Genomic DNA, 17119 nt, shown 5'->3' on the forward strand with positions numbered 1-17119 from the left:
GAGACTTGAATGCAGAATACTGAATACTGAATACTCAACCTCTTAATCGATACATTTCATAATATATGAATAAAAATTCATAGCTTGAAGTAAGTTTCAACCTCATTTTTATTTCCATTATGTTTTCTACAGTATATGGGTCCCCAATACCAAAAAAGGTTGTTATAAATAAAATATGACCAACAGTTTTTACTTAAAATGGTTTATTCAACAATATTTAAAACTTTATTTACATTATATTCAGTATAAGTTTATATTCCTTGCGAGGTATCTTTCCTACATGCAAATTTTTTCATGGAAAAATATTTTTCAATTATTCGCAATAATAATTGTCGATTATATATTTTGGTGTCTTAAATAATGGTAATAATAGCCAGGCATAAACTACTTCTTTTGAATAAAAGCTGCGGTACTCAAACTATTTGGTTTGATATTATTTATATATAATATTAACTATTTTTGATGATAAAACGATATTCACAAATCAAATTCGAAAAGTATTATCAAAATCAAAGCTGTTTAAACGAGATAAGTCACAATTAAGCTGAGGGGAGTCAAGTCTTTATTCTGTTTTCATATTTTAACCTAACAAGGGTAAAAAATCATTTGAGTACGATAGGTCTGAAACAAATTTAGAGGAAAATGATTTATTTTTTTGCACATAATAGATTTATCCATATGAAGCTTAAAGAGTAAGTTTTTACTGTAAACATGCTCAACTATTTGGAAGGAAACGACTGTCGGTGGATCTATTCTCATGGATATTTCATACTAATGGTAGAGCATTTTTATTTCTATCGTAATTCAGATACCCATTAAAGAATTTTTGAAAAATATACAGAGTTTTTCGTGAATTATAAGTTTAATTGATGTGGGTCAAGAAGGATTATTTAAATCTTCATATTTATTTAAAACTTCATATCTGCTTTGCTAGTACAGTGAAGTTGGAATTTTTGGAACTGTTGGTGAAATTCATACTGAACACAATGTTTACACCACCATTCACAATTACATTGTTCATAACTAATTCGAAACGCTCGCCAGACAGTGTTATTGTGAGTATTGGTGTAGTGGTGGTTTAAACAGTATGTTCAGAATGCTAGTACAGTATAAAACAGTTCATCATTCATGAAGTGCAAATTCAAAACTTGTAGTTTTGGTGTATTTTGTTGGTTTTAGCTGTACCTAATAATGAATTTAGTCGAAAAATGATGCCACGTGTACAAAAAAAAGCGATAAAATGATAAAAAAGTCTGAAAAAGGAAGATCAAATGATTAAAGATGTGCTCGCAATGTAACTTTTTAATAAGATACTGACTTAGAGGAACAGGAACAGAACAAAAAAGGAAAAAAAATGACACAGTGAAGTATGAGGATATATACAAATAAAAAATAGAGAAATTAAGTGATAATTCATGATAATTGATATAATTAATATATAATAACAAATACTTAACAGTTTAAAGGGTTTACAGAAAAAAACTCTGTTTTTAATTGTAATATTGTGGGACCAAGTGGTAAATGGTTTTGTAGTCACTTTACTTGATATTAAAATTTATATATATACATATATACCAAATGAGATAAGAATAATAAATATGAGAACAAATACACTTGAAACTGTGTAGAAATATGATATGAAATCTAAAGAATTAATAATTTTATTTCCTGCAATTACGGTAAAAAAACTTCTGTATCATTCAGTAATTGAAAAATCATAAATAAAAGGAAATATTTTACCCAAATTTCATTAATTTAGACAAAAATAATTTAGGGACAATGACAGTCAGCTTAATTTACCGGGTATGGTAAAGTATAACTTAAACCGTAATTTTAGTCGTTTAACCAAAATGTTTCTAATCGACACTAGAATCAATCTATTCACGATAATGGTGCATTTAGAACTTAATAAATTATGGTTACTTGCACCGTGAGGGTGCAATGCTTCAAACTATCATTAAATTAAACCTCTGAATTCGGGGGCTTAAATTAATTCAATTTTCACAGTTTCTAACCTATAATTTGGTAATTTTGCGTTGAAAAACACATTAGAAACAATAATTGTCGCTATAGGTATTACACAATATTATTATCTCTGCTCTCACAAATTATAAGACATTCTTTTGGTTTACTGCGGGTGGTCACTTACATTCCGTTATTCATTAATTACGTTCGCGGTAAATCAATCACCAGCTATAGATTCGTAATTAAGCATGCGCATTAAACCGATTCTAAATTTGTTACCAACTCATCCGGAATCGATTCTAAACTGTCCAATGAACAATGCTAATAGCTTTGTTCGTGGTTTAGATTCCGAATCGGTTTAGGCGCCGATTGCATGGATACTTTCAAAATTGTCATTTGCGGTTAGTACCCTACTGAATAAAAACAGTTCTATGTTCGGTCACATCGAGTCCGTTAATTATTGATTAAGTTCACGTTAAATCAACCATTGTGAATAGGTTCGTAATCAAGCATGCGCATTACAGCGATTCTAACTTACCAACTGATTCGGAATCGATTCTAAATTGACCTGCGAACAAAGATATAATCTATATATCTGCACGAGCGGTTTTCAAACTATAATTTATAGCTACAGCTGAGCATTTTTTTACCTAGTTAATTTTCATTGAATAAGTCATTTCGAGTATTGCTAGCGCTTTTTTTAATGAAATGAATATATTAAAAAAAATCACTAATTTGAATGTATATAACGCAATATTTTAATCCCAAGACAATATGATGGCTGATTGTGACGTAATCCCGGAAATGACTTTTTTAATAACATTTTTAAAATGCTTTAGTTTTGTGGTTACACTTCCTATTTGATTCAAATTGTCAACTATTGCTTCTTCTTTTTTTCTTTGTTTGTGAAGGTCTCCACCTCATCACTATTAGACATATATGTAATACTCCTATATGGACAGTTGGTATGGGAAAAAAGTCCCTATGTTACAGTGCCGATAATATTCATTTTCTCTCTCGTTCGAGGCACTTTATCTATACTGCGCATGCTTGAGAATGCGCAGAACCGAGCTGGAACCTTGGACGATAGAGAAATCGTTGCCATTCTGTCTTCTTTAGTCGGAACAGCTTCCACTGTCCATATAGAAGTATTACATATATGCTATTCGATTAATTTTGTTTTCTTGACATTACAAGTGGAATTTTATTTTCTCTACTACTGAACAGTTCTTAAATCTGTTCTGCTCTTATCCTTCTTACATTCTAATGCTACTTTAATTTTTAACGACTAAAACCTGAGTGTAAATAACGAAAATATAAATAATGGTACGAAAATTAATACGTTAATTCTGTTATTGCTACTGCTATTGCAGGTTTTTTTAACTGAATTAGTACGTAAACCTTTTCTGTTGAGCATATTGTGAACCCCATGAATCTCTACATTTTCTAATTTCAATTCCCTAGATAGCAAAATGGAATAAAGTTGTCTATCAGGTAATTGATGGCAAAAAGTTAAAACCATGTGGTTTCCTACTGCTTTCACAACTTGAATAGTTCCGCCAAAGTGACTGTATTGAGGATCCAATGAAGCTCCTGAAATTTGAAGGAATTAAGAGCTAACACACAATATTTTTCATGATATTGATATGAAATGAATAAAAGTGTGAGAGAGGGATATGGATCAAGACAGAAATTGAGCAGTCAGAGAATGGAAGAGCAGACTCGCGAATTTAGACTTACGAGGAATGGTAAAAAGCAATTGTGAACGTAGTTGAACATTATACTGAATTTGATAATTTCATTGATCGAGGAAAACCCACCCAACAACTTTTAGTTTAGATTATAATCTGAAAACTTATTTGAGTTAAGGATGTATATATGCGTGTTATTGTTCCATAGTTCTAAGTTGTGTGCATTTTTAGTTATTTAGTTTTGGTCCCGTCAAAAGATAAAAAAAGAAGAAAAGAGGACAGTGAAAAAAAACATTGTAGCTGGTAAACCTGACAATGAAAGTACATACTAATAAGTAAAACTACTAGTAAATAAATAGTTTTAATAAAACATATAAAAACGAGAAATTGAACAATAGACAACAAAACATGTTCTCAGAAGTGAAGTCGAAAATCGCTTCAAAAATAAAAAAAAAAGTTGAAAATAAGAAAATCGTGCCAAAGTATCGAAAGTGTAGTGAAAATGAATTAATTCAAGCCCCCGGAAGCGTTTAATGTACAGGAGCCACATGGATGGCAATAATTGAAGTAAAGATTTGGAATATTTCTTTTAGCTTCAGGAAAAAGCACTGAGGACGAAAAGATAAAAGTAGCTTTACAGTGGAATATTCTTGGAGAAGCATGCTTGGATATCTAGAATACATTTGAAACAACAAAAACTTTAAAACTAGATGATGTGTTATTTTGTTTTGATTTGTTACCCAAAAGAAATGTAATGTTATTATTTTGGAAAATGGGCAGCTATTAAATTCTGCTACACACTTGGTATCCCTATTTACATTAACAAGAGAAGAAAAACAAATCTAATGTGTTGGTGTGTCAAAAATGCCAACAAATAAGAAAGAATGGATGTAGAAAATCGTAGATGTAAATATAACAATAATTTATATTTATAAATTTATAAACGTTGGTACAACTGCAGCTACAGAACACAATTAAAACGTATAAAGTGTGAGTGAAATCATTTCTCGTGTATTAGAAAAAATTCTATTTCAAGCGTTGGCAATCGTGTGGCATCGCTTCGGTGTTGCAAGATTTACTGTTCTCAAAAACTTTTGATTTTGTGTTTTTGGTGATTTTTGTATTTTAGAATTAATTATTCAAGTTGTTTTACCTATCTAGTATTTAGTATACGCAATATAGTAGTCGTGTTAGCTAAATTAAGAAGGCGAGGTATAGACTCATGGCTACATATGCTAATAGAACTAAACACTCACCTCCGTTTTCAGGTCCAGAAGTAATCCAAAAACCAGATCTACTAACATTATATCTAACTCGATACTCAGTGCTTTCCCCATTTTCGTCCCAGATGACTCTCAAATATTTGACATTGCCTGCCATTTGTTTTAAATCATATAAATGTTGTTTTTTGTTATACGGATAGTTTCCGTATGTCGTTTGTCGGTCGTATTCGGCGTCTTCGTAGACTCTTCGTCGTATTTCATTTACTGTAGCTCTATCGGTGATTGCAGAAATCGGTTTATCCGTTACAGAGCCGTAACCGTGTGCTGCAATCATCATTAATGTCCCCAATTATGGTAATCGCAACATAAGTACGGATTATAAATTCTATGTCCAAAATATATCTTTTAAATATCGATTTGACTATAAATGTTCAAAATTATTGTAATATAACAAACTAAAAACGAAATTAGTCATTTATTTATCGCTATATAAAACATACAAGTTTCATTCATAATATTATAATATAACTCAAAATATTGCTTTCTATTATCAGAAAAATGTCTGCTTAACTGTCACCTGTAAAATAAATCAATCTTGTTTATTATTGGTTTAAACTAGAGTTTAAACCATAGTTTAAGCCTTAGTTTAATCTCCATTTTTACTCTAGGTTGTAAAATTGGCCCTAAGTCATTATTTAAAGTTTTCTTTTGACACAGAACTGTTACATATGCTATTACTGTTATTGGTTTCAGAGTGAAAATTTTCACGTAGACAATATCAAGTGTTTGAAGTGAAAATACGTTTTTACGATTGTTGCACAATATTTGAACTGAAATAAATCATAAATAAAGCAGAATTCATCTATTGTTACTAATAATACAGACTAATAATTGGGATCTTTCGGCTGCTAGTATATAAATTCGGGTATATGTAGCTGATTAATTTCATTTTTAGTTTATTATATTTTGATTTTATTTTCTTATCCTACCTCTCCCATAGTTATATCCATAGTTATAATTTGAATATAACGGATTAAATGTTGAAGTTGCATCCCTGTCTTCTGATATGTGTATTATTGGACAGGAAAACTCTGTTTTAGTATGAAAAACTTCATCTAGGTGATTTATTTTTTCTATACCGAACCACATACCCATCAACTGAAAAAGAGAATCATCAAAGCAACAGATTTTGATGGCAGCTCTTTAATAACGAACACAATTACTAAAAAGTCTGGAAGGTCAAAATATTGCATACCATGAATATTGCTTGTTTGTTTAGAAGAAATGACTAGATTTCTCCCTAGCATTGCAGCTTGCATGCACTAGCACCAAATTGCAATCGGAAAGACCATGTCAAAATAAAGATTGATTTGATAGAAAAATCGCACAAGAAGCAAGAATTTGATGATGTGAAAACAAAATAGAGCAATATAGGGAACCAAAGGTGAACAAAAAAGACTGGTATAATAAAGAATGCCGAAATATGGTAGCGAAAGCGCCGAATTGAAAAGGATAATAAAGGAAAAAGATATTCAGAAATGAAGTACAAATTAACAGGTGTTTGCAAACAAAAAAATATATAAAATAAATAAAGAAAATATGTAGAGGAGCAGAAACATTAGAAATGAATATAAACAAGTTCATTTGAGGAAAAACTGAATCAGCAATTGATAGAAGAAGAAAATGATTCAGTAGCCAAAGTTAGTGAAAGTAAGAGATAGTGATAAAAGAGGTAATGAAATGGAAGAAAGGAATAAATCTTAAACTGATAATATGTAGAGAAAACATATTCCATAGTTTGGTGAAAAAAATATATACAAATAAAAGAAAACTACGAACGAAGAGGCAATAAGACACATTATAAAGATAAATATAAAAAAAGACCATCAACAATGCAGACGCAGATGATAACCTATAAAATATCATCAATAATATAGAGGTGATAAGAAATTGAAATGACAAGGAAAGGAGAGAATTTTGTTTTAGTAAAAAAGTGAGGATGGTGAGGAAGAAGAAAAACAATCGGTCAATATAAATGAGGAACATATAGTAAAACAAACATAGCTCAAATATTTGGTTGGCGCAAGTATGAAGACTAGGATCAAAAGTATTAATCAAAGTTGAATTAGAATGTTAACTGTGAGGTGAAAAAGGCATGAAGGATTCAGAACTAAATAGTTATTAGATATAATTTGATTAGGGTAAGAGTGGGTAGGAAGTCGCTAAGATGGCGAATAGCGAACTTTAGCTACCTAAAACTAGAGCTATGAGACAGAGAGAGAGAGAGAGAGCTAGAAAAGAATTTTGTGAGAAAAGACCTAAGACAAAAGTATAACTACTCTGGTAACCAAAGCTACAATTGTGATGAAACAGGAATTTCCACAGTTCCTAATAAAAAACCAAAAATAGTTTAGGTTGATGCCTGATTTCCTTGAAATTTCAGTATGTTATACAGTTTTTTATGTCTAAAAAGTTTTTATGGTTTAAGCACTGGAAAATGTACACTATCTTGAATGGTTGATATTTCGCAAATACTTGATGTTGGAGAGGATTAGGGGCGGGGGGTCTGTTAAACATTTAGACTATCTTTTAACACAACCCCCCTGCCCCAATCCTCTTCAACACTCCAACATTAAATATAATTGGTTACGACTAATGTAATGACACAAATCAATTTCTAACAATAATCATTTATTTACACGTACAAATAATTATCAATTTCTATTGGATACATTCGTGACATTTCTTCAATAAATGCTTCAATTTTAGTTGAATAGAAATTCCCCAAAATACTGACGATAATGAGATCTAAGTCGCTTAATATTTTGAGTATGAGCCTAACCTAACCTAAACTAAACTAACCTAACCTAACTTAACCTAACCTAACCTATCTAAATTTTCAACCTCGAAAAAGTATGTGAAGGAAAAATTTCCATGCCCTATATGTATGTATTAAATTAATCAGCATAATTTTCTCGACAACATATTAAAATTTCAATCAAATCGGGCGTATGCAACCTAAACTGAATAATTGCCATTATGACCCCTAAAAGAAAAGGTAGGGTTATTAAAATATCATCAGTTGAAAGAAGATCGAATGTTACAGCTTTATGTTGCATTAATGCAGTTGGTACATTTATTCCATCGGCATCGTTGCTAATTTTCCCCCGAATTAGGATGCAGCCTGCATTTATGAATGGTGCTCCCTCGGGATCAATTGAATTAGACTTTAAAATGACTTATCTATTTAATGAAACCGTAACAAATAATTAATAATTTCATCCAATTAATTAACTACAATCGCTTATTATTATTGGTATGAATCAACTTTGTTTTGTCCACTTTTTATGCTTGCATAGTAATTTTTTGACTCCGACAGGACACTTCTTAATACCAATCATTAAGAAATTATATCATTTAATTTATAAAGGAAACGAGATAATTTAATACTAAGTCCAGAGGTCTGTCCATTTATGTAATTTTTTTAGATGATTGCTTTTGTTTCAGTCCTCAATTTGTTTATACAGTATGACTTGTAAATAGGGATCATTTCAATTATTTCGAAAACGGCCTCAGCTAATTTTGTAAAATATGGTATTAAAGGATTTTTTTAATCTCATCAAAGTTATGATTATATCCACATTGTTGTCATATCTTTCGTTTTTTTCCCAAATATAACCGATGTTCTTTGTGACATTTTTATGAAATGAAATCTTTTCGAATAATGACTCAAATATTTCAATACAAAAATGTAAAAACAAACTAAGTACCAACAAAAAAATAGTGGAACTTAATGGCCATTTTGGAATCCGTGAATAGTAAAAAAGTGCGCAGAATGAGAATGTTCATCTTTATTGCGTTCACCACATGCACTGCGGAGCACTTCATGCACTTCTTGTATAGAATCTAGGAATCGGAACTGGAAGGATTTTGCGGCAACTGTTTTTTCTACTGCAGCCAACATCAGTAGTTGTAAGAGTTGGTGGCAAATTCGTTGCCGAAGTTCTACAAAATATGTTTGAAAGCATTTCGCTCTTATTTTCTCTTGTCTTCTTTTGCACTTGAAATAGCTTTTCTTGATTTCAGATTTGAGATATATGGGGAGGTATATGCCCAATAACCATAAACATATTGTTCCTTATCAACAGATGCAGGTAGGTAGTGAAGAAAACATGTCATTAGTAGCAACCCTTTACGACATTCAAGTAAATTACCTTGGCGACAAATATTCATCGGTCTCCCTCAAATAAAGTTTAAAAGAAACCACTGTGGTGGTGGTAACTCTTGTTTTTTTGTATGGAAAGGGGGTACGTTCTCGGTGAGGTGGACGATTCACAAATTATTTTGAAGCACTAATTAATAATGGGTTAGCACTTGGCGACGCGGTGCTTCAATGGGTCCAACAATGTGTGTTGCGATAGTAACCACCTTATGAAGTTCCTCCAAAAGTCAATACCTCCAAGTTATTCTACGTAACTTTCGCAGTATGTGTAGCATTGTCTTGTTGTAAGAGAATCTGCATCGGGTAACTAAACCTGGATATTTCTCCAATAAAATCTAATGCATACGTAGTAGCTGTCCACTATATACCTCGACATCAAGCCATTCCGTTCGATTCGATTGATTTTCCATATTCGGCTTGTTTAGATATTTAAATTTTATGTAACAAGTAACAATGTGTCTAATAGTTTCGACAGGGAAAGGAGCTGTTTATATTTCAATGTTTCGCTTTCATTTGAGTTGTTTGGTGTGTCATCATTCGACAACTTTCATAGAACTTACCCAATGATTTTTAATAGCGATCTTCAGAATGTCTAAGGGAGTCCGTAAATCAGCGTGTACTGGTACTAGGTTGGTTTTTACTGCTTCTCTTCCAACCTCAGTTGAAGGACACTCAAGCTGTGTCATTCGCTCATTAACTGTGTCGTTCCCTTTAAATTCCTTGCTGCAACGACTGCTTTAAACGTTTGATGAGATGCCGCTCGGAAACAATCGATTATAATGAGAAGTAATCCAAGTGGGACGTCGCACAGTGGGGTCGAATAGTGGAACAAAATCAATATCTCGAGAAAGGATTACTATAGAAACCTGGGGTTTTTCTCATTCGACGACTGGAAAAAAATACATGAAGATACACTGTTTTTATTGTAATTTCGAAGAACTAATAAGGAATTGAAAGACTATAGGCTAGATCAAACTTTCTGAAATTTTCGTCGCAACAATCAAAAATTCAATGAAGCTCAAAAATTGGAGAATTTTGTGCATGATGAAGTCAAAGGAAATTAGATTAACAGTCTCTTAGCTGCATCACTGGTTCCTGGTGCTTTTTCTTTGATTTGGGTCTCACGTTCGTGATAAAAGGATCAGAAGTCTTCAGTAGCTTGTGGACCATTTCTTCGTTGATAGATATAAGAGACATTTTCCGCGAGTTTCTGATCATGAAAGTCTTGTTTCGACTGGGAAAATCGATTATTTCAACACCATACAGCCAAATTTTATGCATCGATCTCTGCTACTTCTGAGTCGATCATTGCATTGCTATTTATGACTTTCAGTATGGTAGAAATGTACTATTTAAGCCAATTAGATAAACAAGGTAGTGCAATAAATAAAGGCGTACTCTAATCGTTTCCTTTATTGGGTATTTAATGATTGGATAGGCAGATAAATATAGATGTCTTCTATTCTAGTTTTCACTTTAACACATCTAGTTTGAAAAGTGACCTTCCACATCTCGGAGGAAGCCCGAGCTCATAGATGTACTGAATGATTATTTAAAATTCGAAACTTATAACTAATCCAGCTATTACAGTAAGTTTTTGTTGTCTTCCGGCTGCTGGTAAATTTCAAACTGGTCTTCATTATCGTCTTCAACGACATTTTTCTCAAGTTATGGTAGAGGATTGAGACAAGCTTGCCCATTACATTGGCTACCAGCTAAAGAGCATTGCAAGCACGCTTTCCTGCATCCGCATCGCGAACCAGAACCATTCTCTCAGTTGCAGAAAATTATATTTAGAAAATCTTCAGGAGCAGGTGGTAAAATTGTCATGATAGGCTCCAAAAAATCGTTTCGCATTGCTCAACCCCATACCTGGGGTTCCAAATTGTGCCCTAACCAAGTTTGAACCTGATAATATACACGTTTGGAACGTTGATGAGCAGCTGCACTTGTTGGAGGAATATTTGAAAGCTGCACAAGTTTATTAAGTTTTTTAGATTTGACGTGATGTGTATAACGAAGATGATCGAGACTTTTCACAGATTTCAGAGCATTATAGACTGCAAATAAGGTTTGAGTTCCACTCTCTAATAATCTCTGGGCCGAACGATTTTCTTCCTCAAATGCTGCAGCTAATTCATCTAAGATTATCAGTTTCTTAAAAATTTTTAAAAATGATTTGCTTCCCTTTTTAAAAAGCGTAGAAGTTGTGTCACAATTACTTAATGCGTGCAGAAATAAAATATGTGTTTTGAAATCAGGATAATTATCAAAACTTTTAGTCGAGTATATCTGCGTTTTTACATTTCCTTTCCCAACTTTTTTAAAGATAACTTCTTGTTCGTAAGACATTGTACGCCCAATTAAAATGACGAGTGTCCTATTACAGTTTTTTTAGTTTATGCAGTTTTTTCAGACTTTGATTCTTCAATTGCAGTTTCAACAATAACATTCGCATCATCTCTGGCTTGTTTAGTAGTAATATTTGCAGCTTGCAATTAACATATTGATGAGCATATTTTTGTTATTTCGATTTGATAAGAATTTTTCTTGAGTAACTGGTACAACCAACTAAATATAGCGCGTTTTCGACCGGAGGCACCGGTTGACCTGAAATGATGCTGTCCGCCCTCTATCTCGAAAACTGTTCTCCGTATCAAAAATTTTTTCAAACAAAATTTGTAGAGAATTTTGTATTCTACAATATTCATAATGAATACAAATAGCAAAAAACCCATAGGAACTGAGATATTTACAAAAAAAACGCAAAAAACCGATTTTTGTGAATTTTGACTTTGAAATTTAATAGTTTGGTACACTCTACCATATGTAGGTTTTGAGATAACTTTTGGGGTATTAATATACAAGTATTTACAGATTTACAGCTGGGTATCTCCGAGATTGTTACCTAATTTAAGTTTAAATGACTAGATTAAACGTTTTAAAGCTATCTAATTTTTTTCTTGTCCAGTGTGATCGGTGTGGGGCTTAGTTGACTATCGTGAAATATGGAAAAATTTCATAATTTCTCCCTCTTTTATAATTACATATCACTCATTTAGAGCAGTATGTGATTTAGTACAACTTTCATTATTCTAGTAGTAGGCCTAAATTATTGGGAATACCCTTGAAACAGGGAAAAATCTGTTCCTAGATTTTGTAGTTTATAGTTCTTTGATCACACAGTATGTAAAAAGAATATTCTTTATGAAATATTTTGTTATTGGTGATTATTCATTCCTTTTTACCTACCTCCCTCTATTGGCTTAATTTTTATTGCTTCTTGCTGAAAAACACTTTCCAATGCACAGGTTTGTCATTTTATTTATAATTTTCAAAAATGAAATTCTGTAATACATTTTTAATAAGAGGTTTCACATCATAAAAACTGATTCACATCATGTGTAACGTATTCGCTTTCAAATTTCATACCAACAATATTGCATTATCAAACCGTTTTGGAGAAATTATTAGGCAAATATTGGTGATATTTCAAAAAATAACAAATTTCTTTCTAGTATTTCAAAATGACTTTTTATTGTAGTTGAACTAAACATCAATTAATAATTTTTTGAATATGTGACAATGAAAAATTAACAAACATCGAAGAAATTTGAAAAAATCCGATCAAAATACCCAAACAAATGGAAATAAGAACCTTACCTGATCAATCATAACGTGGTGTTGGGGATTCATGTCTGCGCAAAAATAATTGGAAGACGCCTCCGCAGCTACGTTTCCAAAAAAACAAACACCAAACACAAACAACAACATCGTTCTTGACTTGTCAATGGTGAGATAACTACGTTAAGGTAAAACGTTGAAAACTATTCAAAAACTTCTAATTAACGTGTAGGTGGTTGTGAATCATCCGCTTCTTTAAATTAATTTCAACCACTTAAGAGTCTAGTCCGGCTATGGTCCATCAACATTAAAATAATGAAGTAATGTCAGCATGTTTTAATTACGTAATAATGTCCCAGTGACCTCAAGATTACTATGTTTACCAAGTGTAGTTTAATTAAGCAATCAAGTGGCTTTTTTCACAGATTTTTGTAAAAATAAGAGATTAAAATTATTAGCGTCAATAAACATGACCTTATACGGGGCATTTATCAATTTTAATGTGGCAATAGTCAAATCTATTCCTGCTATGGACTTACATTTAAAAAGACCAATCACTGAAAAACACAGAGTACTATAAATAGTGCTAATATTTGATACTATTTGTAACATGATGTACAAACAATGGGAGACATTTTAATATCTACGTGAACGAGGTCATGAACCTTCTGATAGGCCCTTCATATACCGTTTAAAACTACCAAAGGGCGATGTTCCTTGAAAAGCTATAATCAGACACTTTGGTTTCAGCCTTTCAACGTCACTAAGCAAACTGTGAGGTTTGCCTAATTTTTTAGACACTCACTGATGACGAGGTCTACAGTTTCTTGCTGTGCACCAGTGGTATTTTGGATCATCCGTGGTGTCTATCATCACCAAGAGATGGCGTCCTCGATGATCGTTTTCGGATGAAACCTTGGCTGGTCTCTCACCTGTTTTGCGATATGTAATAACAACCCTTTAAAAGGGTGTAGAAAGTCTTAAGAGCTTAAAAATACAAACAAATACCAAGAAACAATAAGCAAAGAGCTCGATCAACAAGAACAAGATTGGAGGAAATCACTAATATGTCCGATTCCAAAAAAGGTGATAAACTGCTTTGCGAAAACTATAAGGGAATTGCATTGTTAGATACCTGTTATAAACGTTAGATACCTGTTATAACGAAAAAAAAGAAAAAATAAAGAACAGCCTAGAAGAATATGTCGAGAAAATACTAGGGGAATATCAAGCAGGCTTTAGAGCTAATAGGTCAACAATGGACCAGATTTTCTCCCCAAAAGAATTACAAATCACCAGCTTATAGATTTTAAGCAGGCATATGACAAAATAAATAGGAACAACATGTACGCAGCACTAAGCAAATTAGGCGTACCAGCAAAAATAATCAGGTTAGTTAGACTAACCTGAGATAAAACAAAAAATGAAGTGGTATGGAAAGGGTGTAAGTCTGAAGAATGTCATGTCAATAGAGGACTCCGACAAGGTGACCTACTCTGACCCACAGTATTATTTAATATGATTTTAGAAGTAATTATCATAGCAAAATCCCAAAAAGCACTTAAAGAAAGCAGTAATAAAATTGGGAGAGGAAGCCACAAATTTTGGACTAGGAATAAATCAAGAGAAGACAAAATATATGATCATGTGAATACACAGAGAAAAACAGAAAATTACTTGTCATTTAGGACAACCAGACACAAAGAGTACAATATAGAAAGAGTTTCCAACTTTGTGTATCTAGGAGTAGTAATTGAAGACAAGGGAGTAGAAGAAAGATCACTGATGAACTCAAAATACGTGTCAAGGAAAACAAAAATAAGAATATATAAAACGGTAGTAAGACCCACCGCAACATATGCGTGTGAGACATGGATATTAAAAAAGGCAGATGAAGCCATGTTGGCAAGATGGGAGAGGAAGATACTAAGAGGAATCTACGGAGGAGTATACACAGAAGAGGGCTGGAAGAGAAGAACTATGGAGGAAATTTATGGAGAAGCTACAATAAGCTCGTTTATTAAAGGACAGAGAGTGATGCCAAAATTAGTTCTGCAAAGAAGACTAATAGGGAAAAATAGAAAGGTGCGATCAAGGAATAGATGGTATGAATGTGTAATGGAAGACCTAAAAAATAATAATGTTCAGAATTGAAGAGAAAAAGTTGTGAACAGGAAGGAATTGAGAAATATTATGTGGAAAATGCAAAATAGAGGACTTTGATATATAATAAAACTATGTAATATTGCCATTCTTGCCCTAGGCCTACATGGAATGTAGAGTATACTAATATACAATAACAACCCTTTTTGCTACATCAAGAATGCGTTCTGGGTCCACTTGTTATTACTCTTGTTGCTCGAATCACCGGGTACCTAAACGAGCTGGATCTTGTAGCCATAATCGTCTAGTTCCCGTAGGACATTTCTTGTAGTCCAAATGGACGAGGTTATGCGAGACGTTAAAGCTACAGAGGGAAGATACAGAACGAAAAAACAAGTATCTAAGAAAATCTTCGACGATCAAGATGCGGCTGTAAAATCCCAAAAAAGAACAGAACCACTAAGCACACTTGAAACAGTCGCAAGAAAATAGATAGGACTTAAAACACAACCAAATTATAAAGGAGGTTATGTGTCTAAGACACCTTAGTCTAGGCATTACAAGCAGAATGTAATTGAAGTAAGAAGTCTTCTTCTTTTTCTACTTCTTGGAGATCTGTCGATCTTTTAATTCTGAAGCTGCCTCTGCATCTTTTCCTGAGAGGTGGATTGCCAACTATCTTTCAAGATAGTTAGATACAAGTCTTGTAGATTCTAATTTTGTTATCTTTGCGCATGTACGGGTTAGACCAGACTATATCTCGTAGGCATCCTGATAGTGCGGAGAAAGAAGTGAAGGCAGAAATAACAACAGTAACCAGTTTATACTAGGTGAGAGCATCAAAGCTCTGGTATGGGAATGTGTTCTCACAACTAAAACTGTTTCTATTGAAAAAGAGACCATAGTCTTAAAATAAGGGGACAGAAGATAACATCAACGCAACTAAATTTTTGACCTATACTTTTACTATGAGACTAATCTGTTGAATTTTCGTTATATGCGAAACTGAACGACTTTCTCCAAGTATGATAATATATTATATTCCACTTTACTAAAATATTCGAAATTTTGATTTACGACGTTGTTTGCCACTACGTGAAACAATACATATATAATGGTATGTGTTTTTATGATGATAGATCTATAATTTCTAATATAATATGCTTCACACAATATATGAATTCACACTTAACTGTCATCAAGTTAATGTCATTCATACAGATTTTTCAAGACTTTTGATCGTTTGAATCATTATAATCTTCTTACTAAGTTTTACAATATAACTGATTATTTCTTTTAACTCAAAATCTGGTGATAAACAAAACTGAATGAATTTTTCTCATTTTAAAAGTATTGTAATATTTCTCTCATTCATAAATAGACCTTCCTAGAAATTACTCAAAAGAGACAATTTAAATCAACCACCTGCTATGACTAGAACGGATTCCGTTGTTTATAAAAAATATGTTAAAGGTACCGCGAGACTTCGTCGAATTTTAGAATTCCAATACATCTAGGCAGGACTGGCTGCAGGGCGGGCGCGCATTCGTAACAGTATGATAAGCTTGCTGTTGAGAAATATCGTCTCATCATAATTATATCCCACTTTTGATCGCTTTGATCTTCTTACTAAGTTTTACAATATTGGTATCACTGATTTACCAATATTTTATGTCATACTTGACGTACAGAAAAGTTTCGGTTAATTATCATAGAATGTAATGCACTTTTCGAGTGCTCCAGGGCTCAGTTATAGATACAAACTGACTGCACCGAGTAATGATGGCTAAATACACCCGGTACAGTACCCAAGAATCTCGATAAGCACGTACACCAAGGAGGACGAAGGCGTGCTATTAAAATGTGATAGTGCAAGCACCAGTACTAGTTCGGATTTGAAGAGATCCAGATAAATACACCGCTTTTGAACCCAGGCATACTCCGCCGTTAAGTAGAGATGGTTAAGCTACCATCGTATGAGCAAAGTAAAAAAAAACATCAACTAGAGTCCAAGATAAGATAGATAAGGACGTTAAATCATGGGAAAACTAACAAAAGTCAGTCTCCCATGTTGATAATTTCTTTTTTCAAGATGATATGACACCATGTAGTAGTACCTCTTTAACGATGCCTAATACAACAATGGAATCTGTGTACGAGGAGAGAATGAATAAAGGTTAATCAATGTTATGGATATTGCATCATACATAGATACATAATTCACTTTTAGAGATACTGCATTACGAATAATTCAACGTCAAGGATTGTGAGTCACGAATAATTCAATGTTA

At 32.8% G+C, this 17119-nt stretch overlaps 1 protein-coding gene across 1 annotated transcript; it reads right to left on the reverse strand.

Annotated features, from left to right (window-relative positions):
* Positions 1-170: 170 nt before the first annotated feature.
* Positions 171-13132, reverse strand: LOC130446193 (uncharacterized). Its single transcript, XM_056782276.1, has 4 exons — positions 12765-13132; positions 5869-6037; positions 4913-5203; positions 171-3558 (listed from the first exon to the last, which is right to left on the reverse strand). Exons 1-4 carry the CDS (start codon positions 12873-12875, stop codon positions 3254-3256), a joined length of 876 nt encoding a protein of 291 aa, XP_056638254.1. The 5' UTR covers positions 12876-13132; the 3' UTR covers positions 171-3253.
* Between the last annotated feature and the right edge of the window lie 3987 nt (positions 13133-17119).

Source organism: Diorhabda sublineata, chromosome 1 (assembly GCF_026230105.1).
Source record: "Diorhabda sublineata isolate icDioSubl1.1 chromosome 1, icDioSubl1.1, whole genome shotgun sequence".
In the NCBI taxonomy this organism is placed as follows: Eukaryota; Metazoa; Arthropoda; class Insecta; order Coleoptera; family Chrysomelidae; genus Diorhabda; species Diorhabda sublineata.

What these genes read in the sequence shown, in the direction of transcription:
- LOC130446193 (XM_056782276.1), bottom strand. Translation starts at nt 12,875, where the DNA reads ATGTTGTTGTTTGTGTTTGGTGTTTGTTTTTTTGGAAACGTAGCTGCG. An exon ending in TGGATATAACTATGGGAGAG is followed by an intron (nt 5,204 to 5,868) that starts GTAGGATAAGAA and finishes TGATGATTGCAG; the next exon opens with CACACGGTTACGGCTCTGTA. An exon ending in TTCTGGACCTGAAAACGGAG is followed by an intron (nt 3,559 to 4,912) that starts GTGAGTGTTTAG and finishes TTCAAATTTCAG; the next exon opens with GAGCTTCATTGGATCCTCAA.